The sequence below is a fragment of the Orbicella faveolata genome, unplaced genomic scaffold (assembly GCF_042242905.1).
Source record: "Orbicella faveolata isolate gen_17 unplaced genomic scaffold, um_ofav_v1 contig_26, whole genome shotgun sequence".
NCBI lineage: Eukaryota > Metazoa > Cnidaria > Anthozoa > Scleractinia > Merulinidae > Orbicella > Orbicella faveolata.
Genome location: NW_028301554.1, coordinates 5,525,227 through 5,547,313, shown reverse-complemented (window position 1 = coordinate 5,547,313; position 22,087 = coordinate 5,525,227). Strand labels below are relative to the sequence as shown.

Genomic DNA, 22,087 nt, shown 5'->3' with positions numbered 1-22,087 from the left:
CTGAAAGGATCTTAAACTATGATCAAGTTCCATGCAGGGAAAGGTTCTCTTATTAACAGCTCGTGGAGCGTGCAACGGCTTATAAAGATTAACAATTCGGAAAAGTCAACGTTAACGCTTGCTTGTGACGCGGTCGTAGTTCGATTACCTGAATTAACTGGAATTAAAGTTCCTCATAATCAGGTTGCAAAGTGCTTAACCCACACGGAGAAAACAAAAGCCCTTAGAGGAAAGCCCAAACTTTTTCACGGTAAAGTTTTCGTATTTATCGTATGTTGGGCATCGTTACTTCGGCAACGAGATTACTACGCTTCAAGTTGCGCGCGCTCCATTCGCTAAGCGTTATTGGTTAACCAAATCCTGACACAACTTGGCAGGGGAACCGTTCATCGGGCAAACGGTGAATATACTGAACAAGTCAAGGACACGATGATAAACTTGCATTTCGACAGAAGGTAATTGTATAGCTAAAGAAAGTGTAGCATTGTTCTCAAATAAATGAAACCAATTCTCGTGCGTTGGTCACTTGGCCAAATATTACAAATCGCATTAACCAAATTACTTCAAAATTTATACACACAAGTAAGTCTAAAAGGAAACCAAATTGTCGTTAAAAGACACTGTAGTAACGAGGACTCAGTTATGTAATTAAGTATAGGTAATCATACGGTTTTGAGTTCAATTTGGAATTAATTTGCACGAGTGAGTTTTTCAAAAAGCTGAAATTGCACAAGCCGCTTCGGCGAGTGCAATTTCAGCTTTTTGAAAAACTCACAAGTAAAGAGATCTTATTGCAGACAGGAAGCGAGCATTTGACGCGGATTTGACAGTTTATTTACTGATTGGCTGATGAAGATCAGCTGATAATGCTACGAACTCAAAGCGGTTCGTTTAAATATTTACACATGGAATCGCCGACGAACGCTTTCAATAAGATTTACAACGAACTTGTAAGGAATCTCAAGCCAAAATAAGGCAAAAAGTATTTCAAAACTCATCGTTTAATCGGAACCTGAATCGCTCTCGATTATATGGACGCGACGACGCTTAATGCGCTTTACACTTGGAATGGCTTGTCTTGAAGACTTGTAGCTCTTGAAGTTGAATGAAACATGGTAGTAGTTGAAAGTGTTCAACAGATTTTGCTCTTGAGCTCTCATCATTGTCGGATTGAGCGATGTGGAACTTTGGTGTAATCCAAACACTGATGAATTGGGCATCGAAATCGCTTGCAATGGCATTCGCGCTCTCGGCGGTTGAAGAAATTGAGCTGAAGAGGCAAGTGGCTCTTGTTGGCCGCCAGGAAATTCTCTGTATACGGTCGGTTGTAGATTGAAGTTATTTCTCCCTAAAATGGCATACGAAAGCTGTCGCTGTTCGTCTTCATTTGCCTCGTCTAGTCGTCTAATGACTGAATGTTCTTGTGTCCGGTTACGTTTACAATTCCCGACCGCTTGATGTTCGCTTTCTTCAATTTCCTCACAACTGTTTTGCGAACGCTGTGGTTGGTGAACTTTTTGTCGCTGCTTTCAAGAATAGTATCTGCCACAATGCTCTTCATCATATTATTTATTTTGTTTTCTCCCACTGGTTGTACTTTAAACCACACGTTGTCATCCAGCTTTCTGTTTGTCTTGATGGAAAGGTAAAATGGATCAGTCGTCTTCAGGTTTGAGGTCGGCGACTCGCAAACTGCTAAAAAAGAGCTACTGGGCATCTTTCTCCACCAATGGCAAACATTCGTGGCTGAAAATCGCGGAGCTTTGTGTGCAAGCCTCCTTGTCGGGTTTTGGTATGCCCTTCAGTGAACTGCACGAACTCCACGCCATTGTCGTCTTTGCAAAGCTGGAAGTCATCCACTTTCATTTCGTGATGTTCTTGCCCGCCGCGGAGGCCAAAATGTTGGGTAAGTATCCACCACATTGTTTTCACTAATGCCTTTTGGGTTGTACTTCCGAACTTCCTCTCCTTCCATAGCACTTCTTCTTCTTCTTTCGTCAAATTTCTTGCTTTGTTTGGGCGCTTACCTCGACCGGTCTGTCGTAGTAATTTTGCTTTTCCCTTCAAGACCTGTTTCGACGAGTGGAATTTCCGGTCTTTTGCGATCGACAATGGATACTGTTTTTCTTTCAAATGTCTGTCGAGGGCAGCAATCATGACTCCAAGGCTGTCCGGCTCATAATCTTGGCCGTTTTTGTTCTTCACTTCGGCGTAGAATTTCTCGAGTAATCTGTTCAGTTCAGCCAGTCCGTGTTCCTCGATATCCAAAGCTATGCTCACTCCTTCGCACTACGTCTTCCACACACTTAACCAAAACGACGGACTTTTGCTGGTGTTGATATTTGTTGCACCATTTCGCAGTTCTTCTATTGTATCATCAGTGGCCAGAGTAAACCTTTCTTGATTTAATGCAGCCATTTTTTCTCTTGAGGTTACGCGGTCAGAATCGCGCGCTGTCCAAGCGCCACTATAAGTTTATATTTGACTGAGATTATGGATAAACCTACGGCACTGCTGGAGTGGGTTCTTCACAAAGAATGTAAGTTGAAAATGTCATATGAGTCGAAGCTAAACCTAAGTAATTACAGGAGCCAGACTGAATGTCAATAGACTCAGCATGGAGGCCAAACAGGTACCATATATCTGAGTCCTTGTTACCATGGCAATCGGGCCCCCGTTAATCGGACTATTCGGTGATTAAAACATACATGGTATGAGGTAAAAAAAAGAGTTATATAGCAATTAGCCCATATATGAATCTTATTTGAGATTTGATCCAAACGGAAACTTTTTGTTGCTTTGTGACCACTTTCGATATGTAACGAAATATAACGAAATATGCAGGTCACAGAACACAGACTTCAGTGTAAAGTAATAAAAGTTATTTTAACGCCTGATCACCTCTTGGATTATCAACTTCATCCACACTGAAAGTGAAGAATGATCATCGCAGTTAATCTTCCAATTTAAGGAATTGGAAAGAAGAAGCCTGAAAAAAAAAAAAATCAGGGCTTCAACGGGATTCGAACCCGTGACCTCCGCGATACCGGTGCGATGCTCTACCAACTGAGCTATGAAGCCACACATTGGGAGCGAGGTCAATTAATTGAGTTCATATCTTCCCGTGAGGAGTGAAATGATGTGAAGTTTATATGAAATAATTCATATATGAACTGCGGTTGTAGATGAAAGTGAAGAATGATCATCGCAGTTAATCTTCCAATTTAAGCTTCACATCTTCATCCACACTAACACATAAAAATACGAGTAAAAGAATGACCTTTCTCTCTCGATCTTGTATATGCTTGTGCAGGTGTCAAGTCGTAAAAAGATTATATTCACAATGAAAACATTAGATGACCATAGTTCTCTCTATAACTGCAGTTCCCACTATAAAGCTGTAACTGGATTTTAAGCTAGAAATTAGAGTGATCATTTTTAATATAGCTTTTACAGTCTCCTTGATTTAGTCCAGTAAACACATTGTGTGTGGGTTGATTAAGTTTGGTAGAGAATGGAACCAAGGCTATAAATGCGCGAATTTCGGAAACGTTTGAGCTCTCCTCGAGATCTTAGAACCCTTTAGGGCAAGCATTAGTCAACAATTCTGCTCTTTGTAAGTTATTTTATGTATCGATGTCTCAGTGTCGCATTTCTATCAAACAATTTTTTCAGCGTACGTATCCCTTAAAATCCGTCACTCCCTCTCCCCCTCGGTAAATTCTGAAAAACGACACAAAAGTCCCCAAAACGTAACGATGGTGCGGTCACACTAGAAATAGATTGCTCTATTAACCATAAGTAATCCAGAAATCGTGGCCATAATGAATATTTAGACGAAACCTTGCACCATCAATGCACTTAACAGACTTGCAAATCCCCGTTAAAAATGACAACACTAGTACATGCTTGTTATTATCACTACAAACAAACATTTTAAAAAAGAATATTCAGAGAACGTTTATCACACATATACGAGAACGAAGACAAAAACGAAAATAAGGGGAAAAAAAGAATTAATGATACAGATTTATAAATCAACAACACGTTCCCAACACGATCATAAATCGTTAAGACGACAAGTCTGTTTTCGTTTTACGCGTTTAAGTGCCGTATATCTCAGACTGTAATTTTATACATTTCGTTGCATATACAGCTATCATGTTTTCCAGTGCTTCATGAACAAATATAGTTTTTTAAATTGAAGATCACAAATTCTATAAAATAAATTGAAATTCTCGTTTTGAATTTCTTGGCTAAAAATTGCTAAAACTGGCAATAAATTGTTTCTGATTAATTACATATAGTATTCCTTAACTTGCCGTGCTAAGTTATACAGCAGAAAAAACTTAAAAGACTCTCACCTTTGCATCGACGAAAGCGGTTTCAGGAAAATGTATAACATAGACGATGTTGGGTTGAAGGAAATCAATAATTCATACAGTATAGATCAGCCCTCAATCTCCAATATAACTGTTTTTGCAATGAGTAGACGTCAAAACTTCATACTGCGCTCCATAAATCACAAACACAATATACACATTGTTTTTGTTCACCCTTTCCTCAAGTAATCATAACCAGCAAGTTCAGAATTCAGTTCTTTGATTCATTGAGCTGAAAACACTTTCATGTAGAAGATTGGCATCACTTAAATGATGTCTAAGGGAAACGGAGAATTAACAAAAAAAAAAAAAACCCTTGAAAAACTATGAATGTGTCAACCGCAACTTTTGAATGCAACATCTACTTTTTCTGAGTATTAGTCGAGTTCCCATACAACCCTTGTATTTTCACCCTTATCGATTCTTATGCAATAATTTGCCCCACGCACAGCGTATAATGGGCTTTCAGAAATAAATTTATTGAAACCGACTCCTGTACCTAACATTATTTTTGATAAATCCCTTTTGTTTCCAAGAGCAAGAATTAACTGGATGGCCGGTGTAACCGTTATGGCATTCTTAAATTGACTAGATGACTCTGATTACGCACAGTGTGGCATTTATTATAAGCATTTTGATCGAGGCTATGGCAGGCGACCATTCTACTCAGGAACATTTCTTTACACTTGAAAAAAGGTTTATCTGGATTTCCTGTAAGCTATTAAACAGCAAATCCTCCTCAGTGATGGATACAGAAAATGGCCCCACTTTTGGGCGCAATCCTAAGTAGTATTACGATGTAAAGGAAGTGTACTTATGTTTCTTTAATGAAACTTTTCAATGCATTTTTAACAATTAAGCGACTATTAAATGCAGGAACAGTCTTTTAAATTTGTGAGTGATTCTGTAAAAAATTGAGACACTGCGATATCCAGTCACGGAAGAGATAGGTAAAGATGAAGGTGAAACTCTGACTACGCTGATTCGTGACACATACAACTTACGCGTACGCAAATTAGTGCCATTCAATCAGTTTTATGACAGTAAAATGAGTATTTCAGTCTTTTGTTCTCAGCCCGTTTGTTTGTATCAATAATGAATACGGGGCGCTTTACGTTTTCTTATCCCTTTAATGAATCAAAGTCCCAATAAAAATTGTTATGTTATGCGTAAGTTCAATCGTTGATAATGCTTGGAGTTTTGGTAATTGATTTTTCTGAGTTATTCATTGATATACTCCCGACAACTTTGTTTTGATGCTTTCACCTGAAGTTTAATTAGTTCTCACGAGAGTCATGTAAAATATGGAAGATATTTTCTGAACACAAAGGAAGCAAACCACAAGGATAGCGATTTATATCTCCCTCTCTTGCAGCATTTATGTAAAGAGTTGACGGCAACCAGAGAGAATGGTTTTACAATGATCACAAAGGCTATATATAGATATCCCACTATCTGAGTTCTTTCCTGTCTAATTTCTGTATAAAGCGAAAAAACAACTAACCAAATAAATATCTTACTTTCTTTTGGTTCAACAGTTAAGGAGATAAAAAAAAAGCTCTTACCGTGGTACTGAGGACATAAGAAAGCCAAATGCCATTACCATAGTATGCTATATGCAGCGAGGTAAAGAAAATCAATAATGCATATGCCATGTGCTAGCATTGAATTTCTATTTTGACTGTGTTAGATATGTCTAAACACTAGAGATGCCATACTGTGCTAAAATGCGATTTGTTTTGGTCAGCCCGTTTTCAGCACGACACCGACGTTTTTGAACCGCGGACGTCAAGCGGGAATAATTCCTTGCTTGTATGGCGTTTTCACCTACATCACAGCAGTGAGCTAGAAAGCTCTCATTTTGCTACTTACAATTTGACGATTTCACTGAAAAGTTACAAAGAAGCCCCCGAAAAGAAAAAGGCGTTTTCTGGTTTTCTGATTGACGTCCTTTACTGGTGTACTAGTGTTATCATCCCTGTTTTTCGTTATTATGCTATAAATTCTCTAATATACCAATGTATGGAAAACTGAGAAGAAAAGAATGGCATAACCATGACTTGTTCGGGGATGTCTCCCAGAAGTGGCCATTAAAACAATTTCCAATATCGTCGATATATGATTCGTAAATGTCTCAAAAACCGAAATGTAAAGAAAGTATTTGAGACACGGGCCCTCATCAACTTTGAAGCTTTGTAAAGCATTACAACTTTGCGCTCAAAATTTAGCAACAAAATCTAGCTCAAATCTAGGAACAATTTGGTGTAGCATTTCATTAGTCAAGGATCTTTACGTTTCCACGACAACCATATTTTGAAAGCTTATCAGTAGAAATTTGAATATTTCGTTTGTAATTTTTTGTAGTAACTTATTTTTCAGCTATTTTTAGCTTTTTTTTGTCAGTTCTGGCTATTTTCGAGTCATTGGTTTTGGGCTATTCTAACGTTTTACAAAACTCATAAAATGCAAGATGGCGGAACCAATTCGGAAATGATGGCGTCATAACTTCGTCTTATGACGACATCGTTTCATTTTATTGACCTCAAACGAAATATATGTTTTGACTTGCTATCTTCCTAGTGTTACTGTCACAACTTTAATGCTCTAAGAATTACAAAGCGAGCTCCACATCCCCCGCCCCCGGCTGAGCAAAACACTGTCTGAATAGTGTTTAAGGTCAACATAGGCATTAAACACATCAGTGGTCAATGACTTCTATTTTATTTTGCTCCAACATTGTACAAGAAAATCAGACTTTTTGATCGGGATTTAGTCAAGCATAGAACTTTCCGTTACAGAGTGCAGTTGTGCCCACAGGAATCTATTTATGCAAAAATCAAGATATTATAGACCTTGTGCACATTTATCAATAGGCCTCGGAAGAGGTAAATTATAATCAAATATAATCATTCGAATTGAAGAAACTGTTCTGAACAATATACGGTAAAAAAAAATGAGAAAATATAAAACATGTACCCTAACATTTGTTACGGCAAAGCCGAATGACATTACGCGCTCGTCGTTGAAACAAGTTGAAGCAGCGTTGTTTAGGATGAATTCCGAAGGAATAAACGTTACTTGTTCTAGAAATGTTTGTGCCATTAACTGATTTTGAAAACAAGTTATTTTACTTCCATTTAAGTTTACTTTTTTCCATATAGTTGAAAACCATTTCTGAAAATACTAAAAATGAGCAGACTCAAAGGAGCTATGTTACTGTTGGTGTATCTTGGAAAGTTTAGCCTAAACTTTTCAAGTTCGTCGTTTGTAATCCTTGTTAATCTTCTCCATCCTAAACCATCCTTGTTCCTTTATGGCTTATTGTTATCTCTTTGGCATTTTGTTTATTTTTTAGATAATTTTGTACGTGACCAGAATAACTCAAAATACTGTGACTAAGCTTCTTTAAGAAGATTTGTTTCATTATATCTTTATCTCCACATTAATTAAGCTCGGTAACCGTCCTTTGAATTCGAAGTTACAAATCAAGTTTTTTGGTTGTTCGCGAAAAAAAAAGTCTTAATAAACTATTTAACACGCTGCCGTATACGCTTCTAATTATAGTAGCTACCAAAAACTTCATCTCTTGTCCGGGCGATTGAAAAAGCCTGATTTGGAATCATTGTACTTTCGACAATTCTAAGCAGGACTGTCATTTGCTTGTACTTCAATAACATTAGCTCGTGGTTGTTTAATTCTTTTTAAAATTGTGTAACACAGCGAAGCCACCAGCTCTAGAACTTCCACACACGTCAACGCTGAAATGCCAATCCACATGCCCATGATTCCTCCAATATCTGACAAAAATCTTGCAAACTGTTGGTTAAAAAAAACAGTCAAATTTATGAAAGACAACTACTGAAAATCACGTTTAGTTGGAGGGGGCCGTCCAATTGCCTTTTACAAAAAGGAAAAGTTCTTTTCTAACAAGCATAGTTCTTGAGAAAGTATGAGAAATTGGGTTGAAATTTTCCATAAGCCATTGCCGCAAAATCACGCCTAGTTTGGACTTCTATGTCAAGCCCAGATCATTTCACTCCTAGAAGAGAAAAAATAGATGATTATGAGAGGTTCATAAAATAACTCTATCCCTGTTTCGCGATGGTTTTCTACGCAAGGATTATTAATTTTAAGTCATGTAAATTCAACCTGTCGAAGCTCAAAGTTATCACCCATTTGATTCGCCTCTGAAAGTTTGATTTGCCTTATAATTAAGAAATTCTAAAATGATATAAAATCTTCAAAAGTAGTGAATGAATTTGCCTCCTTAACTTTTAATTAAGGTTATAGGTGGTATTGACAATTGAAATTAATTTTCCCTACCGTGTAAGCAAGTTCTTCCTCTATCACTTCAAAATTGAGTTCTCCGTAATACACCTTCAACTTCAAAAAGTTTTCACTAGAGAAGTCAAAACAACCAAAATAAGAACTGATTAATGTTCACAGCAAGGTAAAAAACTTAGGAACCGCAAAGCAACTGCATAGTGCTTAAGTCCAGGGTTTACAGGCAAATTTACCCACTGTTTTCGTTAGCTGCCAAATTTTTCCATTTTTTTTCCTTTGTGGCGCGTAGTTTGGCTAGCCGCGTTAACTTTCTAACTACTGTGAAACCTTCTGGTTGTCTTCAAATTGCAAGTCACTCGTGAGCCACTTTAATTTTACCAACCTCAGATCATCGGAATGATTCCCAAGTTTTTGCTCATTTAGTTCGTCCTCGAATGTACCCTGTAAGTTATGGAAAGGAAATAAAAATGTCACATGCCATATTTTTATTGTATTATTGTTTCTTTTACATTTGTGTTCAGCATTAAGGAAAATACCAGCAAACAACAAACAAACAAACGTATTGACAAGCTGAAATCAGAATACATTATATTGCATTTCCTGTTGCCCTGTTACAATCGTTCACTGACCAATCAGAGAATAGTATGTGTTCAAGTTCCAGGCAAAAAAGCTGCTATCTGTAGTATGTAACCGTTCCCTTTATAACCATGACCCTGTGAGTATTTAATTCGACATTGTAGCGGAATTTCCACTCCAGCGTTCAGTTCTTGTATTTTAACATAGTTTTCTTTCTAATAAGATCTTCACATTTGTGGTCATTTATACCAAACCGTTGGTCATCTTTGTTCTACCTTTCAATTATGCAAACCAGTGCCACTCCCTGTGGAGCTATTGACCTACGTACATTAAAAAAGTATGACTCGCAATAAAATGGTGTATTATGATGCAATAAATATATAATGATGCCAGAAATTCAACTGATAACAGAGGTTCCAGCATTTCCATCTGGACCCTCATTAGAGTTTGCTCGATTATCATAAACCAGAAACCATTGTACTGGACCTTTTTGTATTGCAGCCTTATTGAGTTATACTGAGGTTTGTTCAATGACACTGTTGTTATACAATTGACCAATGACCAATGACCAATGACTGCGATTTTAGCCAAGCATGTTCGGAAATTTGGTAGTTCCTAGTCTTTGCAAGACACGGTCATATAATAATTATCCCAAAAGACTGATTACAATTAAGTGTGTAATTGTGTTAATGTCATATATCTATACAAATCCTTGTTCCACTTGCATTCGCTTTACAAAAAGGATGTCCAGTAAGTTTTCATCAAGCTTCGTCGGTATTGTATACGTTATCCAAAGTACATGTATACATTACCCTATAATGTCGAGAAGGCCAACTTGCGACAGAAATTGTCATCTTGAAAGTATTCTCCCTTAGAAAGAAAATGTGATTTTAGTGACTAACGAAATTTAAACGAATTTATGTTGCGGTTATAATTACTACTGCTGCATGAAAGGATGTTGGCATGCATTTTGGTCAGCGGCTCTTGTGGAACTTATATGACTGCGAAAGTAAAAATGTCTCGTTTAATTAAGTAGGCATGTTTTGGTTTTAGAGATTATTTCGTCGCGATTTCTATTTTATTAAATTGTAGTTAACCACATAAGAATAATAAAAAAGATGTTAAATGTTAATGTCGAAAAAATGTGTAAACAGCATCATGTAAATAAATAAATTAATAGATTAGTTAATTTTGTTATGTAATATATCAAACGCGAAAGGCCCTGTTCGATCACATCTCCAAACACCGAGAATAGAGTTGAAAATACGACGCGAAGCACAGTATTTTTGACGATCATCGATTTCCATTTTCTCAACGGAAACTAAAACTAAGAGGAAAGCGGATTAAAAAAATGGAAAAAAATCCATTCGCCACTTCCACATTCCCCATAATATACCTTGTTTATCCCCCCCCACGCCCCCACCAAAAAAACAACAAAAAAAATTTTTGCCTAAGCATTGTCTTCAGTTTCTCTTGGGACGACTGTAGTACCCAGGAGAAATGGGAAACAAATGTTATGCAGAATTTTGGGGTGCAAACAACGTGTATTATGGGGATGTGGAAATGGCGAATGGAAATTACGATTAGGTAGTCCAAACACTGTCACGGTCATGATTTCCTTTGTTTAAACTTCATGAATCATGAATGAGTTTGAGAATCATAAATATTTATCATTACGGAAAATGGTGAGCTTCCCTTCACCTGCATTTTTCTCGACATTGCTTTTCACATGCTCCGGCATAGAATTCATCAAATGCAGCATCAATACAATCAACTGAAAGAAATAAGCCATTTTTTAACATTGTGAAAAGCCCATCTTGCATATGGCTGTGCGCCGGAAATCGGAATTGATCAATCAGCATTCAGCGGGCAGGAAAGACTGTACTGTCCAATGTATGTTATATTAGCAGGAAAGGCAATTGAAGTCGGGCAAAGTTTCTCACTGGAGAAGGCATATATTTACGAAAAGGGATTTTACACATTCTCTGTAATGGCGTTCCCATGCATGCTATGTAATTCAATAAAATCAGAAATTTTAGCAGACATCATCTCTGCATCATTAACTTTAAAATTGTTTATTGTGTTCTTGGATTGAATTTTTTATAGCCGAAAAATTTGCAATTATCTGATAGTGCCCATAAATTCTCTGTAATGGCGTTCCCATACATGCTCTGTAATTTAACAAATAAACTTTTCTACCTTGAGTATCAGAGCTGTAGGTCTGAAGTTTAGCAAACTTCATGTCTGTATCATTGACCTTTACGGTGGCCAGACAAAAGGGGTCATGTTGCAGGGACATGTTGCAGCGACATGTTGCGGCGACAAAAACGTGTGTAGTACAAACTTGGACGACATGTAGCAGGGATGTGTAGCGGGGACACGTAGCAGGGACAAAATCCCAACATTTACACACACGAAAATGTTGCGGGAACATGTCCCAGGGATGTGTTGCAGCGACATATCCCCCTGTGTGAACTGACTGACGGCATGGTGCATGCTTTTGGTAATGCCCAGCATGCTTTACTTTGGTCCCTGCTACATGTCCCCGCTACGCGTCCCTGCTACATGTCCCCTCAGTGTGCACCACACAAATTTTTTGTCGCTGCAACATGTCGCTGCAACATGTCCCTGCAACATGACCCCTCGTGTCTGGCCACCTTTAAACTGTCCATTTTGGTCTTGGATTGAATTATTTTTGGCCGAGTAATTATTAGTTTTGTAAAGCGTCTCTGTGCATGAATGTGAAAGTCTAAATAACTGCATCATGTTTTCATGCCACGCTACAATAGCTCAGTTGGTAGGACGCTGCTGTCGGTGACCCCGGAACAACGGACTTTTATTTTATGTTTTTAGCTGAGGATGAACAGCGGTTTGGTATATCATTTTTCAGACCTTATGGACTACGGTTAAAGTTATTTTGCTGAATAACGCCTCCCAAAGTAAAAATGATAAAAATTATACTGATAAATTTTTTTAGTTATATTCCCTTCCCCCGATCCAAAAGGGAAAAGAGATCGATAAAACAAAACGTAAAAACTACTAGGAAATTTTCCAAAAATGATATTAGAAGGTAAAAAAGTTTAAAGAGGTGCAAGTTCTGCAATGTTGCTAAAGAAAACTAAAAAACAAGAAAACAAAGATTTTTAGCGAAAAAGACAAAACTGGCTTGAATGACCTGTAAAAATAAGGTTCCAACGGCAAATATCAAATGAAGTGGCGAAAAAACTGGAAAAAACTCTCGAAGGGAAGCTGTATCTACCTCGTCCCACCCTTGCAAAATGCTACGGTTATGACTTAAAACTGAGCAAAATTGAACATTCAGCGGCTGCGTCAACGTAAAGCATACCTGTCAGCGTGTCCGTGCTATTGCATGCATTCGTCATGTCGCCATACTTCAATGTGTATATAACACAGCCACAGCGGTGATTCATGAGCCTTGCTAAGCATGAAAACTTGCAGGCCTGGAAGCAAAATTATAACATAGATTATATGACATGAAAAGATAAAAAAAATAATCACATAGAATTCCTCACACATCGGTGGGAATATAGTCTGCGAACGCCGACGTATTTTCGGCTGTCGCTTGTTTCCGATGAAAATAATGTCCGCGAACCCACCTGCGAGTGAAAGATCGATTTCAGGACGTCAACTCTTATTAAAGCAATCACATTCTACCTTGCATATCGGAAGAGGTAACAGGCAGAAATCGTGCGTGGAGCTTGCGCAAACGTTATTTTCGACAAGCGACAGCCGGAAATACGTCTGCGTTCACAGGTTAGTTAGAATGTGACTGTCGAAGGGGAAAAAGGCGAGTTAGGTGCAATACTCCTCGCACGTAGCAACTGGAATAGCTGCAATCAGAATGTTAGAGCATTTGAATTAGGTAATCGATTTAGTTTCATAAGCTTTTATTTCTGACTGGTAATTGAGATGTATCTCGAGAACAGAAAATAATAATAATAATAATAATAATAATAATAATAATAATAATAAAAAATATATAAGAAAGAATGAATTGCCATTGCCCGGGTCACTAACAAATTCCACCTCAAATGCATTTGCATTTATTCCAATTTCCGTGGCGAATGAAACTGCGAAACTTTCCCCAAATGGTCCATCTTGAAAACTGGATATTTCAAGCAAACCGCAGAGAACCTAGCATAGACTTCGACACGGCTTCAGACTAAAAAGACTAAAAATGTGAAAAAAAAAAAAAATTACATTTCTTTTTCGTTATTTCTAGATTATGTACCTTTTTGATATCTTACCATGACGCTGTAGGAAATGTTGAAGCCACCGAATATGTTGTCGTCCCCGAGGTTGTCTTTTGTTTCGCAACTCCCGTTCGCAAAAGGATCCAACCTACCAATTATTACCTGCAAAATATTTAGCATAACTGTCAAATTTCTTGCCCTTTCATTGGCTAATCTTCATTTTAATTAAAAGCGCGGACATCTTAATTGATCCAGAGACCTCAGTAGATCGTCTTCCTCCTCCTCTTAAAAAATAGAACAAAACAAAAGGACAAAAACTAAATAAAACTAAAAACCCAAAACGGGATCGGAGTCGGGTGATGTCTGTCTGTTTGTTTGTCTGGTTGACTGATTGACTGTCTAGTGACCGGTCAGTCTTCCTCCTGTAAGTTGTTTCTGTGTGCCTCTCTGTCTGCTGGTTAAAAAAAGGGAGAAATTAAAGAGAGAAGAAAAGGCAAGAACAAACAAACAGTCAAAGATGAAGTAGACTTCGTAATTAAGAAGCTTCGCAATTAAGAATTCATGAGTACACGTACCTTTCGAAGTTGAATGGATGTAGAGTAACCGGGAGCTGCGCTGATTCCCAATTCGTAAGGGAAGGGCATCTCATTTTGCGTTGACACGAACACTCGAATACCCGCTTCTTGAGATAACAGACTTACATATTCATCTTGTTCAATATTTAACTCTAAGGTGAGACCTGTAGAGAATTTAATGTGAAATATACTTAATATAAGTTAAGCTGATAATTGTCTCCTGAGACTTGCTTAAGTTTTACCAAAAACGAATCATCAGCTTAAAACTTAGCTTGATGTATCGTGCTCCTTTTAAAATGCGTGCCATAGTACTCCATGCACGTCGCTAATTTGAGCTGCTTTACTGACTCATAACTACTCACGATTTTTCCGAATTTGACAAACACATTTTCTTGTACGTAGACTTTAGAATATGTTGTGTACTTTTGCGCTTTATGTACGTGATTTGTAATCTTTGTATGGACTGAGTATACATGTATACCTATGCCTCAGTTTGACAAACATCTGTCTGAAAAATCTCGGTTCTTACCTCCTACATGACCAGGAATGGATGATGTCTTCACTTTGGTTTTGCGATTGTGATCGTCCTTTCCACGGTTAAACGTATAGCAGTTGCCATACTTGTGATGCCAGTACTGTGTCCAAAATTGTGGTGTGCTATCACTGAAACGTATGGTAACCCAGGTGTAATGAGCAACTGTCGTGTTAAAGATAGATTCTGCATAGGACATTGGCACATAGCATGGCGACAACCTTAAATAACAGGCTCATAGTCAACGATGTGCCTACAGACCTCGCCGGCAATCAAGAGCGTCCCAGACGAAATTATGAACACCGGTTTGAAAAGGCTAAAAACGTTACCCGGCTCGATTAGCTTGTTAGCTAGGGAATTAGTACAGATAGCTTATAATTAACTACATGTAACCTGCTGTTATAGGAGAATCTAGATCTTTGTTTACAATATTTGTCTCCTTAGCATAATCGACACAGTTTCTGATAGAGCCACAAAAACATTAATTTTGAATATCAAAAGAGTACAGCACAATTAACTGTCCTAAGGAATTTTGAGCTCGTTTTATTGAATACTTTTTGCGCGACACGGGTTTAAAAACTCAAAATTTTACAAAGAATGTATGAGCTCATTAGCGCTTTTGCCACCCAGAAATTTTGCAGTTTTTGAAGGCCAATTTCTCCTCGATTGTTGCACCCAAAGAGCTAACCATTTCGCTAATTTCTAACTTTCACAAGCTTTTTAAATGCTTGTGGTCAATTCGTGTCTAGCGTGATGCCTTCTCTGCGCGAAGTCGTATGCTAATGAGGAAAAATGTAAGCAATGAAGATTCTCCAAAACAATACCAGCACAGGAAACGTGAAACTTTTTACTGTTACGTTAAATCACATTTAGTTTCGTGATAACTCTCTCGCGTCTGTAGATCCCCGGCGAAAAAAAGGCCATTCTTGCAAAATTGCATTTGTTCAATTATTCAGACACCATATTTTTCTTCTCCTCACATGCTACACCCTTCACCAGGGAAGTCGTTGATAACAGCAACTGGCAGTTGCAAATTGTAAAGCAGTGGACCAACATTGATTGTTTCTATCATTGAAAATATGTTTTTTAAGGTTCACAATTCACGGTTCGGAGCCGAAATCTGATTTTCTTACAATCAAGGCTCTAAACACACTGGACTATGTATAACCTGTAAGTTTAACCATTCTCATACTCACAGGCATTCATCAGTATCGTAAGTGCAAGATAAAACCAAATTGTCTAACTGATGTCCTGCAGCCTGTAAAACATCGACAGGGTACTCAGACAGCTGTTCATGAACCATCTCTACCATTTGCGTCGCAGGAAAAAGGCCGTTGGCACTGGTCCAACTGTTGTTTGCCCCAGCTTGATTTACATGCAGAGAGAAACAAACAAACAAACAAAAAAACAAGCAAAAAACCCAATTAAAAAATTACATCTTTCACTGTTCGAGACATCCTAGCGAGACTTGTGAAGCAGTTCTTACCATTCACCTTTAATAACAGCATAGTTCACGGTTGCAACAGGTTACCTTAAGCAACTTATCCTCAACTTCAATATACTCTAACTGCAATGGTATTTGTTCTGGGAAGTAAATATGATGTTGCTGTAAAAAACAACAACAACAACAAAACACACACAAAATGGTTTGAATTGACGTTCAGTGGTTCGTGAGGTGTGATTAAACATATTTTTAAGAAAGACAATTGTTGGTCGCAGCGGACTCAGCAGTCTTCTTCAGAGTTATATGTTACTTAGCTTACTCCATGGAAAGTAAAAATGGCAATCGAAACCAGATGCAGATTTTCATCTTAATGATGTGATCAGAAATGTCCCAAATTTTGAACAAAGTTCGTGGAAATATCTTCTTATCTATAAATGGAACTTAATTCTTTTTATTGTTGTGTAAAATGTCGGTTTGTGAGTCGCTCAAAAGAGAAGTACTATCCACTTTAGGTAAATTATTACTACATTCGCTCAGTTTCAAAATAAACAAACTATCTTACCCCCTATAACACCACTGATGACCTGAGGGAAATCTTCTTTAATTTTTTCCGGGACTCTGGACTGGCGGATCTTATTTAGATTGCAGATGGTAACTTGGGGAAACGGCAGTCTCTAGATCAAGAAAACGCATTTTGTTATTCATTTTACGGAAATGCGCCAGTGAACACTAAAAGGGCTAGGTTGGGCAGTTTTAGGCAATTTAAGCAGTGATCAGATGGTTATAGAATTAGCTGAAGTATCATATTTATACCAGTTTTAAACTGATGAAAACCTCAAGACAAATAGAAGACCCCAAAAGGGGAGAAGAGGGCAAGACTGGATTCAACTGCATTGAATTCAGGTAAACTTAAAAAAAACTTCGGGCGACTTTTTTCTTTACCAAGTTTACCTCAGTTTGTACGAAAGTGTTCTTTGTAATACTCCAACATCACGTTGTTTGTTATATATGGTTGTAAAAAGTGCCAGTGACTTTTGTTTAGGGTCAATAACTGATAAAAATAGACAGAATTACATGAAATGCCTTAACTTAGCCCCTTTAAGTTCCTTTTAGCATAAGTTGTCAGTGATGACGCAATGTTTGGATCTCACCTGCTCATGTTGGATTCGAGTCCTTGTCTTCAGTGGTCGTGACAGGAATTGAACTGTTAAATCATGGAGCTGATAGCTGAATATTCCAAATGCTGCAGCGCAGGCCAGCAACCAGAACCATCGTCTTAGTTGTGATTCAGTTGCAGCGGCTACTCTTCCATAACCATGTGCAGTCGTGTAACCAAAGCACTCCAACAGCCTATTCTTAAATTTAGATGGGAGACCCTCGATAGAAGAATTCCGCTTGTTTAACGGTAGCATAGCAGCCTTGTTTCTTAAGTGAAGTAAACATTTGAAAAGAAAAGCATTGAAAGTTACAAGTGACAAGTACAACGGAGAAGGCTGCTAGATCTCGAGAAATTAAATTTCAATATTCATAGCTTGCGAGAGGGTATAAATTTGAGAAGTTCTCAAGTTTGAGTTAGATCTTGAAGATAGACGGTTTTGGCCCAATTTCTAAGAAAATTATCCAATAACTACTACTAAAGTCTACGAATTTGCACAAATACTTTTAACAGCGACGCAATTTCTTGCTCCACAGAAACTCAGCATGACACACCGACAATTTGCTTCTTCAATTCCTTTTTTTTTTCTCCAATTTCTGACTACTTGACATTTGCACTTTTACTGGCAAATGCTGATAGGGAGAACAAATAATCTATTTTGAAAATTATAAAATGACAAAATACGCAAAAACTGTAACGATAAAATAAGTTAGTTTTCTTCTCAAACTGAAGGTACCTCAGTTATCGAGGCTTCGTTCAGGCATATAACACATGTTATTTTCCATCAACCCATGTTACATGCACTAGAGAGCCACTTTCATTTCGTAATGTATGTGGAAGACAGATATTTGTCTTTCGTCATTGAGAATTGAATTTTGAGGGAGTGCAGGGGGACATAAGCACGAAAGAGGCGTAATGAATAGCAAATGTATTATTATTAAAGGAAATTCTAGGGCTGCGTTTGCGGATAGGTGGAAAACAATCCCCGAGTATTTGGCACTGATGAAGGTAAATTATTTATGAAGCTGATGATTCGAACGTCACTCCCTTCTTCAGTTCGAGACAAACGTGTACTTTGCCTCCAACGGTTATCACGCGAAACATCATTTTCATAAACTTGCCCCGGCGTTTAATTCCAAGTTGATAAAAGCTAAGAATGAATAGCAAGGCATATTTACTCGGACGCTCGCACTGATTAGACCGACTGTGATATATTACGTAACACCCCGAGTGAAAAGTTATGTATCAGCGTAATGATAAAGTGTTGCCGTTACCTACGGCAGATGTAACCTTACCACTTTCATGCTGAGCGGAGTTATATTCAGGCTAGAAGAAGTCTTATTTAGGATTGTAGCATTTACTAGACTTAAACTCGCGCACGGTAATCGAATACGAACTGCGAAAAGAATTGGTAGGACCAGCGCGTGTCAGTCAGATTCCGTAAGTAAGGCCATGAAAGCAAGTACACTATCCGTTAACCTTGGGTTTTGCCAAACGTATTTTATACAAACATCACGAAATTTGGTGCTGGCTGGCGAACATTTAGCGACGCAGATAAGTCGATAACGCCTTCCCCAGCTCAAACCAAAGGTGAGTTACTAATAATACATGGCGAAGCAATTTCTTGCACCCGGCAAGACTCGGCATGACAAGACAACATGCTTCTTCAATTCTTTTTTTGTTTGTAATTTTGTTTTTCTGATTACGTAACATTTGCATTGTTGGTGGCAAATGCTGATAGCGAGAACAAATCATCTTCTTTTGATAATAAACAGAAATAAAATTTGAGTACAATATGCCGAGAATGAAGTTTTCTTCTCAAAGGTGCCTTTAGGTATTGGCGCTCCTTCAGGCATTTTTTTCTTAAATGACTGCTCGTCTAGTACTGCTATTCTATGAGTCATGAAATATTACCGGTTTTAAAATTGTGACAAAATTGTTGCATAAAAGGAAAAAATATATATATCAGCAATAACTGAGACGAAAAGGTAAAAAACAAAAAAAGAAACAAAGCAAAACAAACAAACGAACAAAACACAGATAATTGTACCCGAGAAAGTATCCGACATGCTTGGCACTTCGGACAATTGCTTCGTTAGTTTCACTTTACAAAGGCTAACATGTGAAAGTTTCATTAGATCTGAATTATTAATATCTGCCTACTGTGATGTTTACTGCCTTCTCTTCGTTGGTAAACGGTGCAAACAAGTTCCAACTTAACAGAAGTGGACCATTAACGTTGAGTGAAGCAATTGGCCTGGTATGATTGCATTGAACCAATTATGGCCTGGGGTGATTTGGCAGAACTAATCATTTAGCATGCACCCTACATGTAGTTTGATGTATTATAATATTAATATATTTTACTTTTCCGGCTTATTTTACCGCTAACTTTATTTGATTTTTTTTTATATTCTTTAAGAAGAATCATGCTCTGTATGAATTAGTTTCTGATTGTAAACTCTGTTGTAGCTAAGGCCTTCTATGCTTTCTTTAAAGATATAAAAAGGCTTGCAGAGTATTCTAACTAAATGTCTGGCTAGACGCCTTTAATTGATGAGAAACGACGAAATATTGTCGTAGAAACAGTTTCATTTTTTAACTGTATTCACTTTAACTGCCTTTCAGTTGGTTTAACAATTGCTTTTACCTAATGCTTTCTTAGAAAAGAAACTGAATTTTCTGGAGAGTCTAAATTACGATATTTTTAATATTTACTTTCAGGCCATTCGCTGTCAAAGTTCTTCATTTAACCGTCAAGACTATATGGCTACTACTTAATAATTGAAGTTATTTAACATTTTTAATTTCCTGTCTCACTTGACTTGATTTGAATTAACTTTTTTGTCTATACCAAGAACACCTTTTGAATGTTTCTCGTCTCTAAGGCCAAGCAGAAACTCTGTGTAAAATCAGCCAAAGATGTAATGATACCCTAAATGTCATGTATTAACAGTCAATAAAGTACTACAAGTCAACGAAAGAAACCTTTTTAGACCTATTTAAGAATGGAAAAACTAGTAATTGCCATCACAATTTTCTCACTCCATATAATTTTCGATTCGTTCTGAAAATTTAACATCTATCGCAATTTAAATGTATAGGATGCATCTTTTAGGAACTATCAAACGTGAATGAAATTCATAGTGTTGTCGGTGTTATAGTGAAAGAGAAAGAAAAACCAAACAAGACATCGCAGCAACCAGAACAGAGTGAATGACAAAATTGCATTACCTAGCTGCCTTTCCAATCTTAGTTTGTGTTATGCCTTCATTCTTATGTGAATCAACTAAAACAGTTTAACTAAGGAAGGGAAAAAGTAGTTTCTTACCTTGAAAGCTAAAAGACCGTCGCGAATTTCATTAGAACTGTCTGGTGAAGATTTACGGCTTTCACGACCACCAAAAACGAAAATATCAATAATTAATAAGTAATTACGTTGCGTCTTGTATGTTTCGACAGTAACTGTGTTTTGCAAGCTGTAATTGCATTTCTGCACCATACAGCGAGCAATTATATTTAGCGGACAGACATGTTGGCATAAAAAGAAGCACAGAGGGTTCACTAGATTGCTTCAGGTTTTAAATGTTAGAGGATAAAGAGAAGATAAAATAATAATAATAATAATAATTAAAATAATAATAATAATAATAATAATAACAACAATAATAATTTTATAATGCAGTGGAGGAATCAAGAAGGAACTGAACGTAAAAATATGTTTAAGTTTAAGTTTAAGAGTCATTCTTACCAAAACATCTATACGTGGAAGTTTTAATTCAAGAAAGAATGATGCACTTTATTCGCATTCTCAAGCCAAATCAGCATAATAATGATTTTCCGAGTAGCAAACGCTATTTAAGGAGTTGCCTCAAATTAAAAATTCTACTTCATTAATCGGATTCCTGCTATAAAAAATCCATGAAACTCGTCAGTCGATCCAAAATTATGATACGCAGTCCAAGTTATTCCATTTAGCCTATTGCTTTGTTTTATGATAAGATATCTGGATAAAAAAAAAATGTCCCAAAAACAAACCAAAGAATGAAGGGTTGCTCTCTTAGGAAAGAGGTTAAGGAAAGAAAAAATGGAAAGGTAAGTAGGAGCAAAGAAAATTTAGTGACTTCTGAATTGTGATTATTTATGCGCGTAAAACGGTGACCGAAAGGAATTATTTCACGAGAAAACTGTGACATTGCAGGAGTAGGTTGTAATGTTTATTCCCTTAACGTGACAAGAGTAAAACAACAGCAACATTTAACAGGAATTGACCATTGAGATCTGGTCGTCCGCAAAAATTACCCTCAGATGATTCAAGACAAGGTCGAACTACTGTCCTTTATGAATAACGAAAAAAAAAAAAACAATTAAGCACTCATTTCTAAGCACTGATAACGGTACATTAAAATCAATACTTAACTTGAATTAATTCATTATTGTGATAACTGATACCCTATATATTTGACCGTCCGTACGCAGCTCAATCAGGTATGTTTTTTTTTTTGTTATGAAGATCCCTTGTGAAGCACTGAAAATCCCTTCAAATGTTTTGAGGTAACATTTTAAGACGTTACCAAAAATGGTATTTCTTTGCAAAAGGAATTTGGATCTAAACAAATGGATGACAGTACAGTCATGTTACGCAGCTGTTACATATCTTGGCTAATGCAGTTCTATTTCAGTGCTCTGTATTCTTGCCTCCTATCAGCAAATAAACCGAAATCGTCAGTTGAGCTCAGCTCTTTGCCTATCTCAAATTGTTGCCAGTAATTTTCATCAATTGACCGTTAAATCTGGTTTCATCTGGAATAGTTACATTTTGAATTAAAAATGTGTCTCTTGTGGCCTAATTGTTCACGTAGGAGACTAGTAATGATTACAATGATGCTACATTCGACCCCTAGTAATATCACGTGACACAGGA

At 37.2% G+C, this 22,087-nt stretch overlaps 1 protein-coding gene across 1 annotated transcript; it reads right to left on the bottom strand.

The window, feature by feature from the left end:
• Nucleotides 1–6,764: 6,764 nt before the first annotated feature.
• On the bottom strand, nt 6,765–20,554 carry LOC110043330 (acid-sensing ion channel 4-B-like). The gene is made up of 13 exons (XM_020748777.2): nt 20,495–20,554; nt 17,159–17,432; nt 16,570–16,681; nt 15,760–15,928; nt 14,561–14,694; nt 14,032–14,195; nt 13,511–13,618; nt 12,589–12,703; nt 10,944–11,016; nt 10,055–10,112; nt 9,049–9,107; nt 8,706–8,781; nt 6,765–8,198 (listed from the first exon to the last, which is right to left on the bottom strand). Exons 2-13 carry the CDS (start codon nt 17,417–17,419, stop codon nt 8,022–8,024), a joined length of 1,506 nt encoding a protein of 501 aa, XP_020604436.2. The 5' UTR covers nt 17,420–17,432; nt 20,495–20,554; the 3' UTR covers nt 6,765–8,021.
• Between the last annotated feature and the right edge of the window lie 1,533 nt (nt 20,555–22,087).

Bases quoted from the DNA above. Each gene is read 5' to 3' on its own strand.
- LOC110043330 (XM_020748777.2), bottom strand. From the start codon at position 17,419: ATGCTACCGTTAAACAAGCGGAATTCTTCTATCGAGGGTCTCCCATCT. The intron at 9,108-10,054 runs GTAATGTATACA...CATAACTTACAG, and splicing joins GGCCTTCTCGACATTATAGG to GGTACATTCGAGGACGAACT. The intron at 8,199-8,705 runs GTAGGGAAAATT...TTTAACCAACAG, and splicing joins AGGAAGAACTTGCTTACACG to TTTGCAAGATTTTTGTCAGA.